Source organism: Moschus berezovskii, chromosome 16 (genome assembly GCF_049115385.1).
Source record: "Moschus berezovskii isolate FMDL1 chromosome 16, NW_MosBer_1.0, whole genome shotgun sequence".
Classification (NCBI taxonomy): domain Eukaryota; kingdom Metazoa; phylum Chordata; class Mammalia; order Artiodactyla; family Moschidae; genus Moschus; species Moschus berezovskii.
In genome coordinates, this window is record NC_142475.1 from 7,256,702 (window position 1) to 7,283,619 (window position 26,918).

At 36.4% G+C, this 26,918-nt stretch overlaps 1 protein-coding gene across 1 annotated transcript in view; it reads right to left on the bottom strand.

Moving 5' to 3' along the window:
* Positions 1 to 4,250: 4,250 nt before the first annotated feature.
* The window catches only part of MMP16 (matrix metallopeptidase 16), a 368,590-nt gene continuing 345,922 nt past the window's right edge, over positions 4,251 to 26,918 (bottom strand). Inside the window, exons 9-10 of the mRNA XM_055431810.2 lie at positions 20,291 to 20,406; positions 4,251 to 14,129 (exon numbers count right to left, since the gene is read on the bottom strand). Coding sequence (XP_055287785.1) covers positions 13,795 to 14,129; positions 20,291 to 20,406 — 451 coding nt within the window. The 3' untranslated portion in view covers positions 4,251 to 13,794. The remainder of the gene's footprint in view (positions 14,130 to 20,290; positions 20,407 to 26,918) is intronic.

Below are 26,918 nucleotides of genomic sequence, written 5' to 3' on the forward strand. Positions count from 1 at the left end.
ATCCGGATTAATTTGTCCAGCAAGTGGGTGGAGACGGTGAATCTGTATTTCATGAGATAGCCCATCCGCAAACCTGAAGCCATGCGTATGAATAGGGGTCCATGAGACAGTGTAGAAGAAAAGAAGTTAAGAACATATAGGGACTGAATCCAGTGTTCCTGAGTCCTTTTTTTTTCTGGACCCATCAGCAACTATTAGCATCATTACTTCAATTTAGGGGCTTTGTTTTTGTCTTTAATAACATTATTTTCCTTGAGATAAAATGTACATAGAGTAAAATGCATGCTTCCTATGTGCGCAGGTCAATAATTTTTCCATATGTCTATATCCATCTAGTCATCACCCACTTCATGAATGAGAATCTTTCTAACAGACAGAAAGGTGTCCAGAGTGGGATCCTATTCCTCCCAGAGCGGTTCTGTTTGCAAGAAATAGCCGCTCCATTCTTCCCGGCTCTCTCAGTTCTCAGCTTTTCCACCAGCCTGCTGGCTGCACCCGCAGAGCCCATCCTAAGGCATCCACTTTCGCCACCGTCCCAGCTCCCAGCCTGGCCCGCCTTACCATCCTGTTTGCCTACTGCTGACTTCAGCGCTCCCTTCCGAATCAGGCTCCCTGCTCCCCTCCCCTTGCAGCATTATACTCCTTTGCTAACAACCCTCCCCTGCCTTCCCATCGCATCGGAAACCATTCCCCTCAGTGCTTGTAAGGCTTCACAAGGCACAGTCCGATTTCTGTCTCCATGAGCACTGCACCACGGGCCCCCTTGCTCTCCTCACTGTCCCCACGAAGGCCTCCTTTCTGTTCTTTGCAACATATTGAGCTTGTTCCTGCCCTAGGGCCTTGGCACCGGCTCTTCCTTCAGATGTGTGCCTGGCTCACTCCCTCAATTTTTTCTTTCCTTCACTCAGATGGCACACTGTTCCAGATATCCCCCCTCATCCCTTTATTTCCTTCATCAAACCTGTAATGACATACTGTTTGTTTCTAATTGTCTTAAATGTCTAATTGTCTAGTGTCTTAAATGACTCTTTAGTTACTGATTCACCCCGATACCTACAATGACTAGGATGTAGCTGGATCTCAATATTATTGAATGAACAAATAAATGGATGGTAGATGCATACATAGGTAGATGAAGAATATTTCTAGCTTTCTGCCTACTTTATGGTGACTGTGTCAGTTCCATTAGGTGTTACACTGCATGAAAAAAGAGCATATGGGGACATATGTAAACTCATAAGAACTAGTTCAAAAAGCTATATATGGTGAGGGAAAAAAAAATCTTTCTAAGCCAATGTCTAGAAGCCAACAATCTACAGAGGGCTGGCCACGAACTTGGTACTATATCAGACTCTGGGCAATGAAAAATAAGTCCAGCCCTCAAGGAGATTTCCAGAAAAAGTATGACAAACATACTTTTACTCAGAGTAATTATCAGTATTACGTACTGCTAAGAAGCCAAGTAACAGAGAAGTAGAAAGAGTAGATTAAGTAATAAATACATGATTTAAATGGAAGTAATTTTACATACAGGTCAGGAAGCAACTGTTAGAACTGGACATGGAACAACAGACTGGTTCCAAATAGGAAAAGGTGTACGTCAAGGTTGTATATTGTCACCTTGCTTATTTAACTTATATGCAGAGTACATCATGAGGAACGCTGGGCTGGAAGAACCACAAGCTGGAATCAAGATTGCCGGGAGAAATATCAATAACCTCAGATATGCAGATGACACTACCCTTATGGCAGAAAGTCAAGAGGAACTCAAAAGCCTCTTGATGAAAGTGAAAGAGGAGAGTGAAAAGGTTGGCTTGAAGCTCAACATTCAGAAAACAAAGATCATGGCATCTGGTCCCATCACTTCATGGGAAATAGATGGAAAAACAGTGGAAACATTGTCAGACTTTGTTTTTTTGGGCTCCAAAATCACTGCAGATGCTGATTGCAGCCATGAAATTAAAAGACGCTTGCTCCTTGGAAGGAAAGTTATGACCAACCTTGATAGTATATTAAAAAGCAGAGACATTACTTTGCCAACCAAGGTCCGTCTAGTCAAGGCAATGGTTTTTCCCGTGGTCATGTATGGATGTGAGAGTTGGACTGTGAAGAAAGCTGATCGCCGAAGAATTGATGCTTTTGAACTGTGGTGCTGGAGAAGACTCCTGAGAGTCCCTTGGACTGCAAGGAGATCCAACCAGTCCATTCTAAAGGAGATCAATCCTGGGTGTTCATTAGAAGGACTGATGCTAAAGCTGAAACTGCAATACTTTGGCCACCTCATGCGACGAGTTGACTCACTGGAAAAGACTCTGATGCTGGGAAAGGTTGGGGGCGGGAGGAGAAGGGGACGACGGAGAATGAGATGGCTGGATGCCATCACCGACTCTGTGGACATGAGTTTGAGTGAACCCCGGGAGTTGGTGATGGACAGGGAGGCCTGGCGTGCTGTGATTCATGGGGTCGCGGAGAGTCGGACACGACTGAGCGACTGAAATGAACTGAACTGAATTTTACATAGAGCGGTGAGAAGTGCAAATTATAAGAAGTAAAAACACATTAGGAAGATGTGAAGGAGTGACAGAAATTTTCCTTTCAAGGAATAGAGAAATTAAGGGACAGAGAGTGAGGAAGTAGAGGGTATGGGGAGGAGCAGAGGAAACGGAGGCGGAGGAGGGGCGGGGAGCTGGTGCTGCGTCCAGGAGGTAACGGAACTGAAGCCGGTGCCTCAGACTGGGTTGCAGCTATGCCCATTTGATGCTGTTTATAAAAAATATAAAATATGCAAACCGCACTCACTGCAATATATTTACATTTCTGTAGTGTGCTAGGTGTGTTAAGGTTCTCAAACCTTTATTTTGATTTTGATTTTTCTCCAAGATATAGTATTCTAATTTGGTCTTTGATTATAAGATAAGTGATATCATGATGTGCTTAAATATAATATAAATTAATGATTCAGATAGTTAAATCTACTAGGTATGACTTATGTTTATAACTTTTTTCTCTCTTTGATAGTAAAAGCAAGGGAGATTTATTCTTGTATTCACCTTGATATTTATGGTTGTATATCCTTAATAGCCTTGTGAAAATAAAGGTAATCTTTTATTTGAAAGTCTTCTACAAATAAAAATAAACTATATTATTGGCTGACAATCTTGTAGGTTTTTATATGCTGACATGTTCCAAAAGCACAACCACCCTTATTTGCAAGTATTTCTTTAAACTCTTTGAGAAAGATCTCTAAAATTCCAGAGACTCATCCTAGATGAAGATTTCAAAGACAACGCAAACAGTTCTCTGTCTTTCTAGTCTGTTTCATATTTCAGATAATTATACTCCTGGGATTACCTTAGTACACTGCTGCAGAGCTCCTCTTTTCTGCATGTATTAAAGTTTATAACAGTAACTTATTGGTGCACAGACGCACCTTGATTTTTGTGCGACAGAACACATTTTCCTTTATTCCCAATATGCTTTCCTAGTTCTTCTTAAAATTCAGATGACCTTTTAGAACTAATGATACATGTCAGATTTGCTTCTTAGGAAACACTTCCTTAGACACTTGGTTACATGTACCTATTGGATATTCTAAGGAAAGCAATTTATTAAAATATTAAATATGAAAATGTTTATCTTTACTCTTACTTTCTCTCTGTGAGTCGATTCATGGTTACTATTTTGTTTGTTGTTTAGTTACTAAGTCATGTTGGAAACTTTTGCAACTCCCTGGACTCTTTATTGTAGCCCTATCATTTAAAGAAAAAGGAAGAAAAAAAATCCTTAAATGGGATTTGGCCAAAGACTTTTGATATAAATATTAACTTATTTGATTAAATTACCTAGACAGTCATGATATACGACTTTAATCAATAAATTATACTCACTTATCCAAAACATACTTTTGATTTTTGTCAAGTGGTAGTGAAACCCTAGCATATTCTATGTACATGGCTACCTGCCTGCAATACATCTGATGCAGTGCACTTCTGATTGTGTTCTTTGTCACAGTCACAGGCGTCTAGTTAGTGGTTAAACAACGCTCCACCCGACGTGGCCAGTATAACATACTTGCTATTCCAAGCATCACACGGGAGATTTTGGCCTAAATTTCTTTAGAGTTCTTACTTTATGTTTTATATCAACTAGGAAGACATAGATAGCAAAGGCTACTGCTATATATCACCATACACATGTGTAAATCACTCATTGAGTAAAACCACAGTGTCTGTGAACCATTTTCTGTTCTCTTATTTATTGACAGTTTTGATTTAAATTACAACACAATGAATTGATGGCAAACACAGAAGAGGCAATAGTATAAAAAGCCATTTAACCCTTCCCTAGGTTAAGACACGTACAGCAGACAAAAACTGCCCCACCCAAAACCCCCTTCTGGAATGGAAACAAAATAAATATAAATTAATAAATACAAAACAAGTCACTGCACAGCCCTTAACTCTTTGATTGCCATGGCAAGAACCATGCTGATGATTCCAGCTTGTGACATTTACGTGGTTAAAGGTTGCCGCAGCAGTCAAAGGGTTATAGCATTGTAAACATAAGTATTTTGTGGAAAAGTTCAGTCATGTTAATGGTCTACAGCAATGAGATTAATATTATGATCCCTTGACCTTTAATGATGCAACATTATTAAGGAGTTAAAGAGATAGTAGCTTGGTGAGCTGTTACATAGACTAGTCAACCATTTTATTTAACAATGTGCTATGAGGCCTGATTTACCAGTAAAAGACAACTTGTGAATAATAAACACTGATCAATGCATTGATCAATAAATCAATGAAAAAATTAATTTAAGCACCACAAAAGTTTGCCTGATTATATCTGACAGTCATAATACACTTTAGCACCATTTATTTAGCCTTATATTTGCACACAAACAAGCTTTGTGTTTGTCAGTAGAAGCTATCTGAAATATATATATATGTGTGTGTATATATATATAGATATAGATATGCCAGATTTAAGATGGTATAAATGTATAGAATCCTGTGTGGGCAAAAAATCACTAACAACTTGCAAACCTTAAACTCATTCAGCAAATAAATGTGTTATTTATTTCCTTCCTTGCACACAGAAGACTACATATTATCAAAAACTTAATGAAATAGTGTTGAGTGTAATGTGAACAATCCAGACAAAGTTAGATTTCAATGCTCTCTCCAAAACTGAGAATATCACGGGGACTGAAAATAAAGGTATTGTCAGGAACGAAAACAAAATGACCTAAATATTTCATTTCGTAGTGTTTCTCTCTGCTTCACAGTTTAATTCTATTTAAATAAAATCTGCAATAATTTTATGTGTTAAATCCTTTTAATTTCCCATCACCACAATATAGAAAGAAATGATTTTTACAAGCTATAAAATGTGTATTGTTCACTCAATAGACAAGTCTTCTTTGCAATTGCTTGCATATAATTTTGACTCTGAAAGATAAATATCTGTGCAATTTTTTAAAATATATATGGTATTTACTTAACAAACTAAATTTATGGGCATTTACCCTCCGTAATCTACCTAGTAAATATATATATATATATAAATATATATATATGTTCACTAATTATGCCATATAGTTCCAAATCTTTATTACCAGATAGCTCATATGGATGGCATAAATGGCATTTATTATCATACTGATCCACTGTTAGAATCAAATAATGTTAATATAGATTACAAGTTTTAAAATATCTTGAACATAGGTTACTACACTGACAAAGCAGGCAATTTTCTCTATGACAATAATCGATTCTTTTAAAAAACCATCAGTAGACTATGGACTAGTTAGATTTTATGTTTTACTAAAAAATTAAGTTCATTAAAAGCTATGTCAGCACAAAATTGAAAGTTAGTTTCATTTATTTATTTCCCTCCTATAATATAAAACAAGATATATTGTTTTAAAATTCTATATCTAAAAAAAATATCTCAGTTGTGTCCGACTCTTTGCAATGCACTGCACTGTACCCACCAGGCTCCCCTGTCCATGGGAATTCTCCTGGCAAGAATACTGGAGTGGGTTGCCATTTCCTCCTCCAGAGGATCTTCCCAACCCAGGGATAGAGCCCAGGTCTCTTGCACTGCAGGCAGATTCTTTACCATCTGAGTCAGCAGGGAAGCCCCAAGATTTTTACACCTGAAGCAAAATTTTATGGGTGAGTCTCTAAAACTTTTGAAAATGGAGGTCCACAATAGAATTGCTGATGTAGTCAAAACCAAGGCAGCAAAAAGCAGCCACTATAACACCTCTTAATATATTATTTTCTCTCTTTTTAATATATATGTCATTTACACATAAAGGGATATAGACCAAAGAATTGAAGTTTTAGGTATTTGTGTACTCATTATGTACCTTAAAAGGATCACTGTATTATGGTATTTATTTCCTACATATTTAAGATATAGTAATCAGAAGCAAACTTTCTTAGCTGGCTTATCAACAGACAACAGCCTTCATACTCAGCATTTCACTTTTCTCAGGGGAATAACTCTAGAAAATTTAGAATCCAATACAAGAGATCGGGAGATGTGTGAAGCTTACTGGGACTAACTTTTTGAATGAAACTTGTGAGGGACAAACATACTTTCAGGGCACCACATATGATGTACAATTCTGTTCATTTCTGGTTTTCACAAAGGGAAAGGAAAATCAAATCTGTTTAAAAAGGGGGTGGGCAAGGTAGAAATAGAAAGGAATGCAAATATAGGCACAGACTGTACAGAACAGCACAAAATTATATATCCCTCCCAACCATCTGCATTTTGGGGTGACAAACTAAGCAAACAAACACTTCAAAATTGAAGGAAGAGAAAAATCAGGCACACATACTTGTTTGGAAATCATGTTCTTGTTTTTTTTTTTTTTTGAATTAAAAAAGTAACTGAATTGTCAAATTTCATATTCAGGAATATATAAAGGAATAATCAGATACAAAAGAAGTGACAAAAATAATTAAAAACCTACTTATACCCAAGCAATATTATATAATAAAGAGCTGTGAGAAGACAGTCAAAAATGTGGCCTCTGTGATATTTCAGTGATAGCAAAATGATGACATTGATTTAAGGGTTGAATGATTCATTCAAGAAAAGTATGTTTTCACAACTGGGTTGTTTATATAGAGTGGGAACAAGATCAAATTGACAGTACATAGGAGCAAATGAAACATGCATTCTAGTGACTTGTCAAATTAACAGCTCACACCAGGCTTTATTCATCTATATCTTGGCAAGACAGGCCAATGAAGAAACATACATTCAAATAAAGGTGGCAAGCAGCACCATAGTCTATCCTAGGAAAAAGCATCCTACCATGCAGTCATATCTCACTGAAGCTCATCATATGTGAGGCACGTATAAAAAGGCCTGTGTCCACAAGTATTTCTCCTGGGATCCAATCTGACTACAGATCAAGTGCTACAGAAATGTCTGTGTTGTAAATGATATTCGTTCATGGATAAGACAAGTGGATAGGATACTCAAGAAACATCTTGGTAAGTCTAAAAGTGAATTATTTCATTCATGTTCACCATTCTCTCCTTCCAGTTTTTCTATACGAAATAAGAGTTAATAACATCTTGCTATGAAGCTACATGATCTAACATAATACAATTATCATATTTTCATATTTATATTTAACTGATTTTCTTCTCCCTTCTGAAGGGCACATAGATCCCGTTCTATAGCAGAGGACGTGGCAAAGTCACGTGCATCCGCAAAACATTCTAGTTTATGATGTTTGTCCTACACTGACCAGTGTGACCTTGAATGTAAAGGACTCGTTAGGTGCAAACTTGAACATTATTCCCAGTCCAAAGCTAGGAAGACACATTTTAAGACCTGCTGCTCTTTAAAATGAAAGCATAGAGTCTTCATAAATCTTCAGAATTATCTTCATAAAACTTCAGAATATGTACCTTTTTATACTTATGTACTAAACATGAATTACTGGTTACGCCATCATTTTCTTTAAAGAGCTTTAGTTACAGGTGCCTGAGTGCACTACAGCACTCACGATCTTATACCCTTACTTAATGTAAAGAATTAGCTTTGTTCTAAAAAATAATATGTGTCACATCCAGTTACAAGCTCATAATTTTGTTTAGAAATTGAAGGCTGATACTTGAGTATTATGCCCAAAAATTGACAGAAATTTTGCAATATCACATCTGTTTTACACTCCATTTCTCTGAATTTGTCAAATCAATGTTCATTCTTAGGCTTTATATACTATTGGTTTAAATTTCAAAATAGATATATGTATAAAATGTGGGAAGAGATATTTGCAACTGGGTGTTATTAATTTGACCTGAAATATATCAAAATCATTTCAAAATGACACCAAAGGAAACAAATGAAAAATGATTTGAGTAGAACATGAAAGATAAAGCTTACAATTAGATGAGACTAGAACGCTAAGGCAACTTCTTTGCTACTGTGCCAAGTGTTTTGTGTTATATGATTACTGAGGTAAATTTCTATCCTAGGGACATGGCTTTTCTTAGGAAATTCTAATATTATATAGATCTTTTCAGTTGAGTTTACTGAACATCTAACGTTGACATTTTTAGCCTCGAAGGCAATGCATGAGTTCCAGATGTGTTTATGCAGGGTAACAGCTAATAACCAATGTCTAAGTATATACATTGATATATCACATGCTCATCACTTCTGCAAAGAGCTTGAAGTTGCATGGTTCTACTATTTTTACACTGGCTAAAGTACAATTTCCAGTTGTTTTAAAGAATGTGATAGGATGTTTTGTATATTTTACAAAGACTCATTTTCCCTCTTCTTTAACTTCTATATTAAGAAATTTAACATTTAGCATTCAAATTTATAGTGTGTTGAAATGCCTGGTTGCTGCATTCTTTATTATGAAGTTTTACTTCTCTTTAGGAAGCTCTAACTTTGAATTATAACTTCTTTGATGAAGCTATGGTTCTCTACTAGGCAACGTAGACTCTGTAACATAGATACATATGCTATGGCAGTTATAAGCTGTGATCATAAATCATATCATAAATAAATCTAGAAGGTGTGTGAGACGCAATGTAATGGTTACATTCTATTGACATGAAATCTTTTGTGATATCATAAGACTGGACTCACAGCTATTTGTAATGGCTCATCTGAATTCAACATTTTTGATTAGATAGTATGTTCTCGTTTAACTCTGATATTTTGGAATGTGTTCTTGAGAGAATCAAAAGTACATGAATTCTCTGCTATGTTTGCTGAAAAAGATGTCACCACCAGCTATGAGGTTTTCTCAGTATATGTTACAATCTCACAGATTCAATACTATCATAAATCACTGCTTTATTAGTTTCTGGAAATAATTCCAAAGCTTAAAATAAAAGATTATTTTCATGACTGTTGTGTTAAAAGATTATTTTCAGTCTATTTGATTATAATATCCATTTCTTTTCAGGTAGCACATTGAGTTTAGTCAATATGGACACACTGCATATTCTACTATAAGATCCACAAAGCATGGATGCGTATTTGTAGCATACTAGAGATACCAGCCTATATGTAGAAGTGGAAAGTATTACACTACTATCCCTAGGATCCAGTATATACACATCGCCCAGGTTTTGGAATTGTCAGTGAAGTTGGGCAATGTTCTCATCCACCACACTGTGTTTTTTAAATCACCCATAGAAAGTGAATAAAAAGAAGTATATCGTATATGACAAATTATATGCCAATAGAAAAAGAGTAAAAGCAATTTGAGTATTAGAAGTAAAATTCTCTTGTTTCAGTAAATCAGTCTCTATCCTTTATTACTTAGTAATTATTTTGTAAAGTATTACTTAGTAATTTATTACAATCTGACTCAGAAAAGCCTTGCCCTCTGATTTATAACAGAATTTGTCTTTGCTAGTATCATATGATGGTCTCTAACTTATCCATATTATCTTTGTGATTGTAAAGGGCATCCAAAATCACCTGTTCTGGTGCCATGTCAAAGACAGCTTTGTTCTAAAACAGGTCAACAGTTAAATTCACAACCTCCTCCACATGTCTGATGTGGATTGACTGCTTTATAGAGAATACAGACTGATTGGCTATTTTAATACATCATTCAGTCCAGGTAATAATATATAGAAAAATAATATTTGGCTAAAATTGTAAACTCTATAGTTAATTTATGTAAAAACATTACTTTGTTTACATTTGTATTTATATTTAAAGTAATGAGAAATAATGAAACAGGAGGAGAATTATTTTTTGCGATTGTGAATGTGTTTTCATTTCAACTTAGGAAACCCTAGTTCTGAAATTTCCATATTATCAGTGATAGACTGTTGAAAAACATTTGCTGGGTATGTACCTCTACTGGTACTAAACAGTTCTCGTCATTCACATTGGTTTTGAATCAGTGCGCTAGGCCAATGCCTCTCTCTCCCTTCTGCTGTTCCATTAGGATTGACATTCTCCCCAAACCCCAAGTGAAAGAGGAGTCAGCAACCATATAAAGTGCCTGGTGGACAATAAGCAAATAGAATCCCAATGTTTGTGACTCTGCCGCACTCAAATGTTTTCTTATCTCCTGTAATCTCACAACCTGAAAATTCAAAGTTCTAATAAAGAGATTAGCTATATATGCCTTTTCTTATCACATGAATTTCATTTCATACTGAAAAAAAAAATATGACCCAACACTTTTCCATGATGTTTCCAGAATGCAAGCATAATGATAGAGTCTTTCTCTTCTTAATGCTATGGTTATTTTCTAGCCCTTATATAGTTATAGTCTTACGATGAATCAGGATATTGTGACACATGAGTAAAGAGGCCAAAGATTGCTTCTTTAGTTTCTTTCTCATTTTAGACGGAAAAAAAAAATCAATTTTCAATGCAGGTTGATGGAATTCCTCAACGATTTACATATGTCCTCAAATGACATAGTTCCTCCTTTCAGTCTTTAGCAAAATACAATTTCAGTTATTTTTTTTTTCTTGGCATCAAGGTCCAAAAAATATTAAACCCGCCCACAAGCAAATATCATATAAATGAGCTTATGTACATGGCCCTCCCTCCAAGCTCGGTGACAGTGGCCGGCTCTGCGCCACCAGCATCCTCTAGGATGGAAGCACTGAAGGAAAGCTACAGGGCTCACGCTGGTTCTCTCCCCTCGCTTCCCCTGTCCCCCACATACACAATCTCCATTAGAATCTCGTCAAAATACAGTCTGCTGTTGCATAATGTGTTGCTGTAAAGCCATTAGCAATTCTTCTGTCTTTAAACTATTCCTTTTTCATAGTCTCATTTTACATTTAGGTTGTAAGAAATAACAGTCTGCAAGGCTTTGCAACATGCCATCCATGATTACAAAATATTTTCCCCAACCAAATTATAAACATGTAGTTTAACTGAAAGGCATTCTAATTTTCATGCTATGTTGAGTATAAATACAAATTCAAGGCAGCCAAACTATCCATTTCCAAATAAGAATATATACCTACACTCATTAAAATCATCTGGAAATGTGTATCATTAGTAAATGAGTAAGAAATTTTCACTAGTATAAAATTCCTGCTTTATATAAAAGCCACACTGGCCATTCAAGTAGTCTGAGGTGTTTTTTTTTTTTAACCCCATAGTTTTATATTTGTACTAAAATGATGAATTTAGACTTGAAATTATGTTAAAGGAAAATTAAAAGTCACTTCTACCTTTAGGGCATTTTTAAAGTGTGCATGTAGAGAGCAAAGTGTCCATCTGCGGATCCACCATCAACGCGCCTTTTCTCTCTAAGGAAACAGCTCATGCTTATTAGGTTTTTAGAGGTCAATTAACACTCCAATGGAGAAGCAACACCAAATTTCCTTCAGTTTGTGCCAGTTTGCAAGTTAAAGGTCAAAGGGCAAAGACATAGAACAGGACTCTTCAAGGAAAATTTTCACAGAAGATAATGCTTAAGTTGTTGTTAATGACAGTCAACAGATCAGTAATCAGGTTCAAGGCAAGGTGTTCATTGTTTCAAAAGCTAATCCCTTCAAAAGCTGGCTTTCACACAAAGCCAATGTCTGACTCATGGGGTGCATTCCTTCCGACCATCTCTAATAAGTTCACAGCCCAGTGGCTGTAAGCCTTTCACTGCCAGAAGCAGCTCCTAAAAAAATCAATTAAGAGGTCTGTCAGTTGCTGACTTTTCTCTAGGAAAAAAATTTTGATACAAACCTGCTCCGCAGGTCACATGAAAATGACAATACTGCTGTTATAGGACAAATTACACTCAACAATGAGATGCTTTGGTGGTCTCTTGGCTCTGTCAGCGATCAAATGGATGGCTAAATGCCAGAAGCCACACTAACCCTTTGAGAACTATGGTTAACATGCAATAGCTAATACGCTGGAGTATATTCATGCAATCTCAGAGTCATCATTTTAATTCGTTCGTAAGATGGCAATGCTAACGGCATGTTCCATGGCAAAACTGATTTTTCATGCAATGGGTTTTAAAACAGAACTTCAGTGTGTCTAATGACAATGACAAGGACAACAAAAAGACAGCTGTTATAATCAGTTGTGCAAATAAAGGTTCACTCTTACAAGATATTTAATAAAATACCTTTTTATTTGCCAGAAAATGTTTGGCAAGTAACATCATTTCTGTTGGTTATAAATGCATTTATGTAGTACTGTAAATCACTTGAAATTACATGGGGCTATAGGATATCTGTTTTAAAAACCTGAACTCCTTGAACCTATGCCTGTTTTTACCATTGCCCACTTCTATAATTTACCAGATCCTAAGACTCTGAAAGCTGATTTGATAGTTCTCAAAGGGTTACACCACTATATTACTGGAGTCACACACCCTTAGAAAATGACTGTCACGTTAAACCACTTTAAAGACATACTGCTTCTTGCTCCCCTTATAATGAACATTCCTGACAGACCCACGGAAGGCCTGGGGCAATGGCCTAGGACAACTCGGGGAGATTATCACAATGATGTCGGGGTGAGGTGGCAGGAAGGGGCTTGGAAACACTTCAAAACAATCAAAAGGTCCCATCTGAATGCAGCTGTGAATATAAATGTGATGAAACATTGAAGACATGGCTGAGAACAGCTGTATAAAATGAAAAATGGATGTAGTATTAAGGCTGTTACTATATTGCAGATATTTTGGCCCCTTGTTTGTTGGAAAATGGCTGTCCCAACAGTCTAAAGTCCTGCGTGTGTATTCCAGGTCTCCCACCTGACAAAAACGAAGCATAGGAGACTATCCGTAGCAGTCAGAGAGCTATCTTCTTTGGAGACGAAGCTGTTTTGGGTCTTCACACTTTCCTGAAAGTTCAATGGTGGGTTTTCTGTTTAGCCTTTTCTTTTTCCTTGCTATGAAGCAAAAATCTGTGGGTTTTCCATTTTGCTTTTCTCCCCCCAGAAATGGGCTCAGACGTCAGAAAACAAAACAAAACATAATATTAGAAACCTTTAAGAAGAATCTTTTCTTCTTTTTCCTCTTTAGGTAATTCTGAAAATTAACTGGGCATTGAGCGTGCAGAGGAAAGGCCTAGAACTGAACGACAAAGACGAACGACCGAAGAACAGCAGCTACTGTGCATCGTGGAAGCTTCCCCAGGAGTGCATTTCCACTCATGTGCAGGGCCAGCAACCCTCTGGGTTTGAAAGGGCAGCCCGAATCAGGCTGCCACAAGCCTGCTCCTAGCTAGGAAACCGCATAACAGCTCTTGTCTTGAATCTCAAGTTACCACAAACTCCTAGAAAAGAAAGACAGGGAGAAACCCTCCATCACACCCACTCTTGCATAGAGCGTTTGCAGTACAGTATGTGGCGGGGCGTTCCTTTCCTCTTGAACTGGAACACGGTGTAAACCAGGACAAGCAGGCATAAGGCCAAGATGCAGGGAATGACAATAGCTATGGCTTTCACAGTGCTGGCTGTGTTGTCCAGTTTGATGACAATGTCTACGTCATCTGGTGGGCTGTGTCCTTCTTTCTCTCTGTCTGTTGGTCCATCACAGCCCATAAAATCCTTGAGGATGGATCTGGGATAGCCAGGTTCTACCTTGAGTATCTGGTTGTTGAATTTCCAGTACTCCTTTCCTTTGTAGAAATATGTAAAGCCTGGTTGGGGGAAAACACACACACAGGAATCACTTATTTGTAAAAGAGTAGATGTATAGAAATTTAATTAATAGGCTACTTAAAAGATGCATGTCAAGGCCACTCAATTTTTATAGGAAGAAAACCCTATTCCCAGCTCAGCTGTCCGTTGATATGGATCTGGCTGTTGTGGTCCAGAAACTGGGCCCTCGAATGCCTACTGACGGCTCAACAGGGAGAAAGAAATACTATTTATACAGAGTGTTAAAAGTCCATGCTATATGCATCTACTCTGCTGCTAGCTTATAGAACTGCTGGTGCAGAATTACACATTAGTGTGAGTGTACAACCTGTATTAAAAGGTACGGAAACAGCCTTATAAACGGAAGCCGTGTTAGCCCTAAGGCAGCTATTGAGGACATTGCATAATACATTAACAGGAGGCTTCTCTGTAAAATAGTTCAAGGGAAATTTCTAATCATCTTAAGATTGGGAATAGTTGTATTCGTCTTAAGAAACAAGTTTGTTTTGTCATTTGGGAAAGAAGACATAAGAAACCATAAATCATGAACCTGGAGATGATTTCCTTGGTCTGCTAGGAATTTTAATAATTAAATAGATATTTATTGTATTTTGTGCAATCATCTCATTTCCAGCTCTAGATCATGCCCATTTTGCTGCTCCTTTTATCCTCGTTATTTAACTTTATTATAGACTAGGTTAAATTTGTATCAACTAGCTATATTTTACAGAACTTCAAAAGCCATTATCAATCCTTTTAGAGTAAAGGGTTAATAGAGTGTAAATAAATCTATAATTCTATCTTTAATACTTCCAGCTAACCTATATTTCATGGAGGAGGAGGTGGTAGTATGTAGAAGGCTCAGATAACTTAGCAACACATATGATTTGTTTTCCAAAATATTATGGATACAGATAACAGACTTGTAAACTTGCGACAGTTAAACTACAAATACATGCATTTTTCTTAGGACTATTCTCTTAACTTTTGTTGTTTTTCCTGGAAACAAGTCCAGGTTTTTCTTTCTGTTCATAGTTTCTTCATGTCAAGTTTCTTTGTGACTTCACTTTAATTCTTGCTTGAGATAAAATTCAACAAACTAAAAAGAAGGGTTTTAATGTTATAATCACTTAAAAACTATATTTGGGGAGCTATCTAATTTTGAATAGTATGCTTACTTTCTCAGTTAACAATCATTAATGACAGTTTTTTTCTTCTATTAATGAGCACTTACATGGAAGAATCGTTGTGTCAAAAGCTTAGTTAATGACATCTTTTAATCTTCATAAACACTGTCAGGTAGAATTAACTATCTATATTTTTCAGGCAAAGATACTGAAGCTCAGAGATAAAACGATATGCCCAATACTGCTGGAAAAAGGGATTTAAATCTTGGTCTAGCTTTAGAACCTGAATCTTAATGACTTTTCTAAGACTAGGTCCCTTAGAGATGTCTGTCTTTTCACAAATACTCCTTGGTTCAACATCACAGGTTGTGACAGATCTCACTCCTAAAATTGTTAATAACAACAACAAAAAAAAAACCTCTGACATCTCTTCAAAAAATTGCAGCTAGGATTGATCGTCACTTCGGGTCACTTCACTCTAGAAATCATTCTGTTCAATGCCATGAAAATTGGCTGTTGCTTTTAGATTTGAAGGGCAGTTTTGTAATCAGACAAGTTGCCAAGTGAAAACTGGTGTGTGTAGATTCAAATTTTTCTGCAGGGAGCTGGTATTTGATCATGTTAATGAAAGCCAATGTAATTACTCAAAAACCTGGATAAAGAAATGTTGAGGGCCTGCCAAATAACAGTACCTTCGATGATCATAGTTGAATAATAGCATTGATCTAGAATTAAGCAGACATTCAAAACAGGTGAACAAACTTCTTATATTTGTAAATCGGAAACCAACAGTTAAAAGTGTCCTTATCTTTAATTTTTAGTAAAGCTAATTACTATGAAAACTACTGGGTGTCACATAAAAATTGAGAAGTTTGCATTTTCATGTTTATCATTTGGTCTGTAGGCCAAATTTTACACTATTAACACATTCCATATACAGTAGAATTGTAGTTTGCTCAATACACTTATCAAAGATAAGGAGTCTCATCAGCAGAATAATAGGAATCTGTCCAACCTTGATCCTGAAAAATTCATCTCATTCAATGATTTTTTTTTTTTTTTACCATTTAAGAAATGTCAGTGGGTTGAAGAAAATTTATGTACTCATTTTTTTCTTTTGTGAGTAACTTTGACGTTATAATCTTGTAGATATTATGCTTACTAAGAGTAGAAATTTGAGATGAATTCTTACCTGAATTATCATTTTTGAGAAATTCTGAGAAAGAAGTCAGTGAGGTTGTAATGAATTACTTGATGACCCTTTTTTCTCTTGTATTTGATTGGTTTTCACTGGTGACTGTTCTATTGCTTAACCCTAAAACGTAAGGAGAGATTGTCTACCAGAGCTGTCTTGTTACAACTTCATAGATGATCCTGCATAGCAGTACCTATGCGTTCTCTCTGTTTTCCACTAAGAGGATAATTAATGTTTAATAAATGTGAATAAATTAACTGAGTCTTGTGAAAATGTTTGCTTGAATTCCACTGATAGATTTTAATAGAAAGTGAGAGTGGGTTGGAGAATTAATATACCAACAGAATCAATAGGCTAAAACTGGAGCTGTAATCAGTAAACAAAATGAAACAGTGTTAGGAGCAGAATTTTCTATTAACCTTAAAACTGTTTTTTATAAGGAGAGAATATAGAATACCTGGAAGGTGGGGCTTGACAGCAATTTGAGATTTGAAGGTGGGTAATTGCAGTGATTATTCACTATAATTTTAGTATATGATAAAAAAATCATGCCACTGCTTAAAACACTGTCAAAGCAAGAAGTAAGTTCATTATATTTGGCATAATTCAAATATCCTTAGGATTATTGTAGCTATTTTCAGGGGCGGGCTAAAAATAAAGTGGAAAATAAGAAAACTGTTAAACTTAGAATATTTACAGGTGAAAACTGGGATACTAATGGCTTAGGAAGCTACATTCTGAGAAAGCCTAAGGTATGTCAAATATGACAAAATGAAAAATTTAGCCTGATATGGCAGACTGTCAATTATCTTAATGATAAAATGCAGGAGAAGATGTTTTAGCTTTTCCTCTTTGGAAAGAGTGTATTAGAGCAATTCAGTGAGGCTAGAATGTTCTAGTTTCAACCCTTAGACATATAATATTACCAATTTCATGATCACGAGTAAGTACTTAAACTAGCTGATGTTGGTTTTCTCATTTATAAGTAATTGTAAATGAGGCAAGGAGGTGTGTGTGTTGGACAATTAAGTTAGATAACAAATTTATGTAGCACAATTGAAAGATGGTTGGAACTCAGTAAACAGCACGACATATTCACACTGGTCAAGGTGGCAGAATTAATATCAATACGTATTGGTATTAAAGGAGGGCCTATTCTACCTCAATATGAAAATATACTTCAAAAATCTATAGCTCAAGATTAAGCTATTGGGGACTTTTTTTTTTCCTTGAAAACTACTATGAGGAGATGATCTCTAGGAAGAAATTCCTATCTTGGTGGAAGTGTGAGGAATTAGAGAAAACATTCCATTACTGTATCACCTCTGATTTTATGGCTGTCAAGTGTATGTTATCCTTATAGAGAGTTACTTTGAGTCTAAATATAAATATAAATGTGCTTACTCAATAATTTGAGCTTGCTCTCTTCTATAAGAAACATAAGGGAAGAAGTTGTATAAAATTTGAGTTCAAGGTTAAAAACACAAGCACGAGATTTGAGTAGAAAATTAAAATTGGAGAATTTGCTATTGGTAAACTAGACTAACACCTTGCAGACTGATTAATATTGCTACCCTACAGAACAAGAGTTTCAAACAAACAGGAGATCTCCTTCACTTTATGGGACGAATGTGCAGAGTAATAAACGGGGTCAAGTTAATTTCAACAACATTTATGAACGGTTACTGTGACTGCACTTGAAGAATTTACACTCGAGGTGATAACAAATGTGCATATAAACTGACGGCTGTAATATGACATTTTGAGTGCAAGGGTGAGTGTACCAAAAAGAATACGCAAGCATTCCTAACAGATCAAAAGTGAGCTAAGTGTTTAAGGATACTAAAGGAAGGGCTAGACTCAGTAAGGTACGTAGATGTGTTGAAGCTTCATCTGTAGTTTTTGTCATTTGGAAGCACTGATTTTTACAACATGCTTTGTTTTTTCGCCACTATTTTACAAAGTTATTCTTTGCTATGTGGAAAGAAAACATGAAACTCTGAATGTAAAGAAACCATTTATCTTAAACAAACATTATTTTCAGATGGACAAGAATGTGAAAAACCATGGGGCAAGATTCAGCAAGAGTATTTCTTTGTTATTTTTATACAATTATGGTTTATTTCCAGAAAACTGTATCAAATCTCAGTTTTTAGTGGCCTTGTGAATAGAAAGAGGGACAATAGAAACGCTAATATGCTAGGAATTAAGATTCTGTGTACTTTTTCAATCTTTTGAAATAATTATTAAAGTTATCTTAATTATAAAAGTTATACTCATTTTAGAATACTAATAAAGGGAAGAAATTTTAGAAACTATTATCAAACTTGCTATACTTAATCACTGGTAAGATGTTGGTATAATTTTCTTTGCATGTATTTCTGTGTAGTGTGTGATGACTTTTATTGAGGGCAGACTAGAGCAGTGCTAGGTATTCTATAAATGCTACCTGGAGTCAGTTTTATCTGGTCTGAAACAACCCTCTTTAACCTCAAGAAGTCTCCTTTCTCTACTAGATTCCTGGTGACAGCTATAATTTTGGGGTCATGATCTCAGTTTTATGCCTTCCATGTGATCATCTTTCAAAAATTCACCTGTTTGTCCTTTGCATTGCATAGTTTGTCAGACTCTTTTTTTGCCATGTTATTGATATGATTTTACAGCCTCCAATTTGATTGCATTGTGACTTCCTTTATTTTCTTAATGATTTCCTTTTTACCTTAAACAGACATGTTTCAACTCAATTTGTACTCTCCTGTGGATTTTTGCGTTTGTCACATACAGGCTATATTTAACCTGGTCCTTTGATTCTCTGAACCAACAGAGTACACAAAACACTGCAGTTCCAGTCAGTGCTATAGTCAGGCTTCAAGGTTCTTTCTGACTCAGCCTCTGCCTATAGTATTTTACTTGTGGGATATCACTGCACAGAATCTGGTATAAATTACATATAATGAGGATCAAAACACAGTCAGTGTTTGACTTTTCTGATTGGCATCATCCTGGGTCTCAGTTCCTTCAAGAGGGCATTCAGTGTAAAGCTTATTTATACTCTGGCAATTTGATGGTCAGTCATTGTTTTCAGGGAATGGCGCTGATATTTTTTATAGCCCCTGATTCTTCCTTAAATTTTTCTGGTTTCTCCTCCCCTTGATGCATTTAATTTTGCTCTTGCAAGTGATGTTTATTTGGTTATCTTTACATATATGTTATTGACTTTTCGTGCTATTTAGTACCCACATAATGTACTTTTTTCTTGTTCCTATTATAAATCATTTGAGAAGATTTTTTTTTTCCCCCTCTATATTTCAGTTTCATGTCACTTCCCTTTTCCTGGAATATTATGAATCATTTTATTTTGACTTAGTATTATGGTTCATTCATACTAATCTCTGAATGGGGAGAGAAATGTTCAAACTCAACCAACAGATATAGGAGTCTCAACTATCTAAAGGGACACACGAAAAATTATAATCCTCAACATGCTGTATGACTAGATGTCTGTGACTCCGCCCACATTTAAACCGCTCCTTGTGATCACTTCCTGTCCCACCTATGTCTGTTATTATTATCTCTACATGAATTTTAGCAGAAAATAGGTGAGGTTACTTAACACTCTTCATTTTTTAAAAACACTCTTTTTAAATAAACTAAAATAGGTTGAGGCTAAAGAACATCTTGAGCATTATATGAAATACAAAGTTAGGAAGGAAAGTTTATATGAATATGATACAGCCCTAGTACGGCACTCTCTAATCTTTTAACACAGTGATCAAGCAGGATAAATTACTCATTTACTCAGCAAACTCATGAAACACACAATGCACGTGTTACATACCATTTTCTTTGTGAACAAAGGCTCCCTGAGGAGATTCAGGGATACCTTTCCAGACTGTGATTGGTTTGGGATAGCCAGGATCCATGGTTTTCATTTCTTCACTATATCTCCAATACCTAAAAAGGATAAATAAACAACAACAACAGATTCATAGGAAAGACAATTACGTATACACATAATAACATCCATGAAATGCTTTCTGTTTACTACTTGTATCCCTGTTAGTGAGTTACAGAATTGATTCACATCATGCAAAGACAGTGGACATAAATTATTGTTTCCTTTCCTGAATATGTTAAAAATGGGTATGTTATTGTATATTTAAAACTAATTTTAAAACACTAGCTAAGCATCATTACAATTCAAAAGGGTATCACCAACCAGTGTAGAAATCAGAGATATTCATGATTTTTAAAACTAAGCAGAATACTTCTTTTGAAATAAGCATAATTTTGATTCATTTAGCCACTCATTTATTTAACAAATACTTATTGAACACCTTCTATGCTTCTAGCATCACTGTAGGTGCTAGAGAAACAAACTTAACCCAACAGACATGCCTCAGTTCTAATCTTATATTTTAGGATACGTAGGGCTTACAGGAAAAACAAATCAATAAATGCATAGTATCATAAGAGCTGGGAAGATCTATTTAAGAACATAAAGCAGAACAAGTTATCTCGGAATGTGTATCAGCCACTTAAAATAACTAGATTGAGAGGTCCTCTTTGATAAACTGGTATTTTGAGCGGACAGCAGAAAGAAGTAAGAAGCAACATATGTGGTTTTGGAGAGTACACCGTTCCAGACAGGGTAACTGGTTATCGAAAGTTTCCATGGCAGGCACAAGCCTGGAGCGCTGAGCGTCCAGTGAGGCTACAGGGATTGCAACTGACTCAGCCAAAGGGAGACAACCTCGGGGTGGGCACAGGCACCTCCGATGAGATAGACCCTTACGCGCTGGCAAAACCTGGGGTTTTCCTCCAAGAGAGATGCGAAGCCGATGTAGATGGTCAGCGGGGAAACTTTAAGACAGGGCTTGTTTCTGAAAGGAACACCCTGCAGCTGCGAGTGGAACAGACGGAAGGAGGTAAAGAAGACGCACGGATGCCAGGTGGGATGTCATTTCCGTAACCCTGGGGCCACAGTGTGTGCTGGGGAGCTGATAATAATCCAAGGGGTCGGGAGGTTGCTTTGAAGGAAAAGCCCTGAGTGCTCACGAATGCCGTGAATGCAGGATGTGAGGTAACAAAGCTGAGCGTGACTCCGGAATTTGGGGCCTGAACATCCGGAGGAACATCACTGCCGTTCAGCGAGGTAGGAAGCGTGGAAAGGTAAGCGAGGGTGGTTTGAGGAACCACGAGTTCGGGTTTAGGTGTGCTAAATTCAGATGCCTGTTAGCAAAGTAGAGCTGTTGATGAGGCCATGGGTATATGAATACAGACTTTAGGGCAAGTCTCGACTAGAGTCCTTGGTGTGTAGACAGATAAGCAGATAAAAGCAAAGCTTCCAAGAGTCAGAACTCTCAGACTCTCATCCCTTCACAGAGTGGTCATTGAGCCACTTTCACAGACCTGCTAGATATCTAAGGAACAAACTGGGAACATCTCTACTCTGGATTACTCCTTATTTTATATATGTTCTAAGAGTCAAGTGTTTTGTATCTATATATTCAAAAGGATTGACAAAACTGGAGTGAAACCAGTTGGGAGTTCACAGTGATATTGCCCATTGTAGAGCAGGCATAAAATGCTCTGTGCATTAAATTATTTAATAACAATAAACCGATGAAAGAGTTGTCATTGACCCCATTTGAGAGGAGAATTCTTGGAGGACGATGAATGATACAAAGACTTACAACCAATTCTGTTTGATTTCAAAAGTTTCTACTCTTTCCTCTACACACACCGAATATGTTTGATAACATTTTCTCCCTCCGCTACCATCACTGGATATGTCTTAGTACATGCTAAAGGTAGCGTTATACCGAAAGATTTATGGAGTAACACACAATGCATTTATATTGAGATTAGGTACTTGGTTCAAACCAGAAAAAGAAAAAAAAAGTCCAGTCTTTTCTGGGCGTGCTCCTGTTTCAGGTCAATGGAGAATCCTTTATCTATTGGGCTGTGGGATCTTGTAAAGAATGTTTTGCTGCAGATTCCTAGATAGCTTAGAAAGGTAACATGCGGAATATGAGCACTACCTCCACCTTCAGTGTTCACAGAGAAGGTAGAAACATCTGTTTCAGGACGTATACCAATAAATAAGCCACAAGGCAGATTTTATCCAAAAAGGGAAACACATGGTGCAGGTGTTTGTCGCAGATTCTTATCACACAGAAGATGAGGGCAGATCTGATAGAGAGATCAGGAAAGGCTTTGGGGAGAAACACTGAGCTGAAATTAAGGTAGCCGGGCCTATCTTATTGAAGAAGACAGGAAGGGAATGCAAAGTGCTACCAAAGCTAAAGTGCATTTTCATTCACTTTTTTTCCCATGGAAACACCAGATTTAAGTTATTTTTGAATATTTCATCACAGAACACACTGTGATGAATATAGCATGTTTAAGGAGGTTGAGATTGCACTCAAAATCTCTAGATCTTTTCTCTCAAGTAAATATTTCAGTGATATTTACAATAGACATATATACTAACTAGTTCCTGAGTCGACCATAAAGAAAAGCTTTTGCAGAGAAATCATCAAATACCTCACCGTGGATTCTAAGATACATATATTTCCACAATTTGCATCTGTGTTATGTTTCACATCTCAATGCTATGGCAAAGAATACTTGGCAGTGTTTTCCTCAATGATAGATTAATAATGATGTAACTTACAGTAAGTGAAATTTTTAGTTAGCATAAACCATAACTTAAAGCAAATTTAAAAATTTTCCTAACCAAGGAATAATTTTACATCCCAGTGACAGTGGGACCACATTCCATACATGATTTAAGGAAGATTCCTACACACTCAGAAACCAAGTTTATTCTCCGAGGTTTAGTTACAACAATGTTCGTGCTGCAGGATCTATTCTTCATGGATCATTTTGTAGATATACATAATTTTAGTCTTATTTCACCAAAACCCTCACCAATCTTTGACATTACAGATTAAAGTGTGCTTATGCTGATGTCCTAACCATAGATTTAGTATATATGGTCACTCAATTCAGTCAGTGGTAACAAAGCATCGGGCATCATATTATTCAAAGGTAATGTCTTAATCATATTTGCTTTTCTTGAATGTCACAGAGTTCAAACTCAAATGCTTTCTGACTCATACTTTAGTACAATTTTCTACCACATTACTGCTAGTGTCTCCCTTGACAGCGTTCGTACGTTAATCTCCATGCCATCCTACCCTCTTGGGGCCCTCACTGAAATTCATAATGTTCATTGTGTCCATATAATTTTTCTTCGTCCCTCACTCTATTCACTCATAGAAATATTTACCTACCATTTTTTGAGCACTAATATGCAAGGCACATAAACTATACAGAGATCACAGTTCAAGAAAATATTAACGGAATGTATATTTCATTGTACTCCTTCATAGGAACATAATCCTGGTATGAATTTTTTAGGATAAAAGCAATTTTCCCCTCTTTTTGCTAGCTGATAATGCAAAACTATAATTTCATTTCACAGTTTTTGAAAAACTCATCATAGGTGGCTTGGATCTTCAGGCTATCTGCTGTGTCAGCTTTGATACATACTCAGTAAACTTAAACGTGATTAAAATCATCTAACTATATTCAACCATAATATTACTCAGTCCATTATATGATTATATAAAGACATTACATTCAGCTACTTTATAAAAAAGCTGAGGCTTATGAGGTTTGCATCTTAATTTCCAACATATGTAACATATTTCAACATGAACAAAAAAGTTCAATCTGCTGATTTTTTTCTCCTGAAAACTAAACTTACAGGTTCATTGAGAAGAATATTAATGCATTCAGATGTAACATTATGTAAATAAATTGGAGGGGTTTAAAATTTAGACATTATAATGGAAAAGTTTTGGAAAGCTATTGTAAATAAATGTTATAGCTTTTTCTTCTAACATATCTACAATCTTTGCAGTAGAATTATGACTTTAAATTGCTGATTCTTTGAGAAACACATTGTAAATCGATCTTCTAAAATCATGAATAGAAATGGGATTTATTCATCATTTTCAGACTGATTATGAGTCATAATCATAAGAGAAAACAGTTGTCCATATAATAAAATGCAGTAATTTCTTAAATTCCTTGTGTGAGAACAAATATATAGTACAGAACATTTTGAAATGATATACTTTAATGTTTCTGGATACTGAACTCAAACTGAATAAAAATTTGATTTCACATAACCTGGTCATTTCTTCCTCCACTTTGTCTCATTGTTTTTTTTGTTTGTTTGTTTTTTTACTTCAGAGCCAGGATGTCTTTCCTCTGTTACCACAAAATCAAGGGTCACTTTTTTTCACACCCAAATAATCATACAAAATTTCTTTCTTCAGAAGCATTATTAAAAATGGAAAATAATCGAAAATAGCAATTTGTACTCTGCTCGATAATTTTAAAAACACAAAAAGGAAACACTTCATAAACATATAACTTAAGCTACAAGAAATTGATGTGTGGTTTTTTTTTTTTTTGGCTATTGGTGGTAATAATAATAAACCAAAATAGATCTAAATTTTTTCTTCTTTCTTTGAAAATGTCTTAAAATCCTCAATAGTTCAGCCTAGAATTAAGTATAGCAATAGAGTCTTGGATATATTTGTGAGAAGATGCTAAGAGATGATTTAGGATGGCAGCATTTTAGAGCTAAATATTATGAATACCAAAATGTATCCAAGTATCAATTTATAGTATATTAAGAAAAGGGCAAGTAGGAGTCTGAAGGATTTGGCTCCATGCTGTATGTGAAACAGTGAAACTGGACATTTTAATCTGAATTTACAGATCTGTTTAAAGAACCATCATTTCACCTACACTTCTGCACTTAGGAGATTTCATGTGGGCCCCTACCTGCAATGTAATTTATATGTCAATTACTCTCAGATCTGGGCCTCCAACCCACCTTTCCTTGAGAACTCAGGCATCCAACTACCTCCTTGATTTCTCCAATTGTGTGTAAAGAGGTATCTACTTACCAAAAGTGAGCATTTTCAAACTCTAGATCCCCTTTCCCAATATCCCTTCCCTTATATGTTCCGTCTTCAGAAATGACACAATCTATTCAATTGCGGTGATAATTCTAGATGTTGTTGATTTGTTCTTCTCACCTCTAAAATCCAAGCCTTAAGACCAGCTTGCTATGAGTACATAAAATCATAAACTGTGCTCTTTGCTCCATCTACATTGCTACCATTGTGTCAACCTGATTACCTCAACAGCCTACCAAGTAACTTCCTTGCGTCCACATTTGAAACCCATTAGTCATATAGAAGTCATAATGGTGATTTTGAAAACATATCAGAACATGTACTTTCCGGCTGAAAACCCTCCAACGCCTTTCTATTGTACTTAAAATGCCTCATCATCCAGTCCTTACCTACCTATGGACCTCTTCAAACTGACTCACTATGCTCTCGCAACAAAGCTTTTTTCTGATGTGAACATTCTAACATTATTGCTTTTGCACCGCTGTTTCATGTGCCTGCACTACGCTGGCCTGAAAATTTCATGCGACTGAAATGTCTCCCCTCTTGAGCCCCTGCATCAGCGCATCCTTCACAGTTTAGGCCTTTCTTGACTGACACGCTAAGCTCCCCACTGCTCTTTACCACCCATGAGTGTCTATCACATCAGCACCTCTTTTTATCTCTTTGGAGCGTTTCTCGATGTTAAAATATCAGGGTCATTTTTTTCTTCTCTCTTTACAACAACATCCCTAATAGAGTCTCAGGACAATAGGGGCAGAAGCCTTGTCATTTTTTATCCAAATACTATGTGCTCAAAATATGTGTTAAATAAACAAGCGAGGGATATGGCAAGACAAGAACAGAAATCTAGAAATCTAAAGGAAGCAGGAATTAGAGCTATTGAGAGAGGAATGGGCTGTCTCACATTTACCCTTCACCACAGTGAGTCAGGTGTAGGAGGCACGCCTGCGGACTGTAACTGAGGCCGTCCAGACTTTGGTGGGAAGTGAATAAGACACAGGGCTGACATATGGCAGTGTTTAGACCAAAGCTAATTGAAAGGGGTGCTTTGTTTTTCTAGCAGATCATAGAATTTTTTCTGACTTTGCATGCTCTTCTGGATGTGTGTGGTTTGCAGCTCACCACAGAATCCATCACTCCCGACTGCCTTATATATTACTCCTGTACCTGGGACATTATTTCCATGACCCCTTAAATCAATCGGGGCTTCGCAGGTGCTCAGCTGCTAAAGAATCTTCCTGCAATGTGAGAGACCGGGGTTTGATCCCTGGGTTGGAAAGAGCCCCTGGAGAAGGAAACGGCTCCCACTCCAGTACTCTGGCCTGGAGGAGTCCATGGACTGTATAGTCCGTGGGGTCGTAAAGAGTCGGACACGACTAAAGGACTTTCACTTAAAGCGATTGAGGTTTTAGACTAGGTTAGCTCTAAAATTCTTTTCTGATCTTATACTTAGAGAAATAG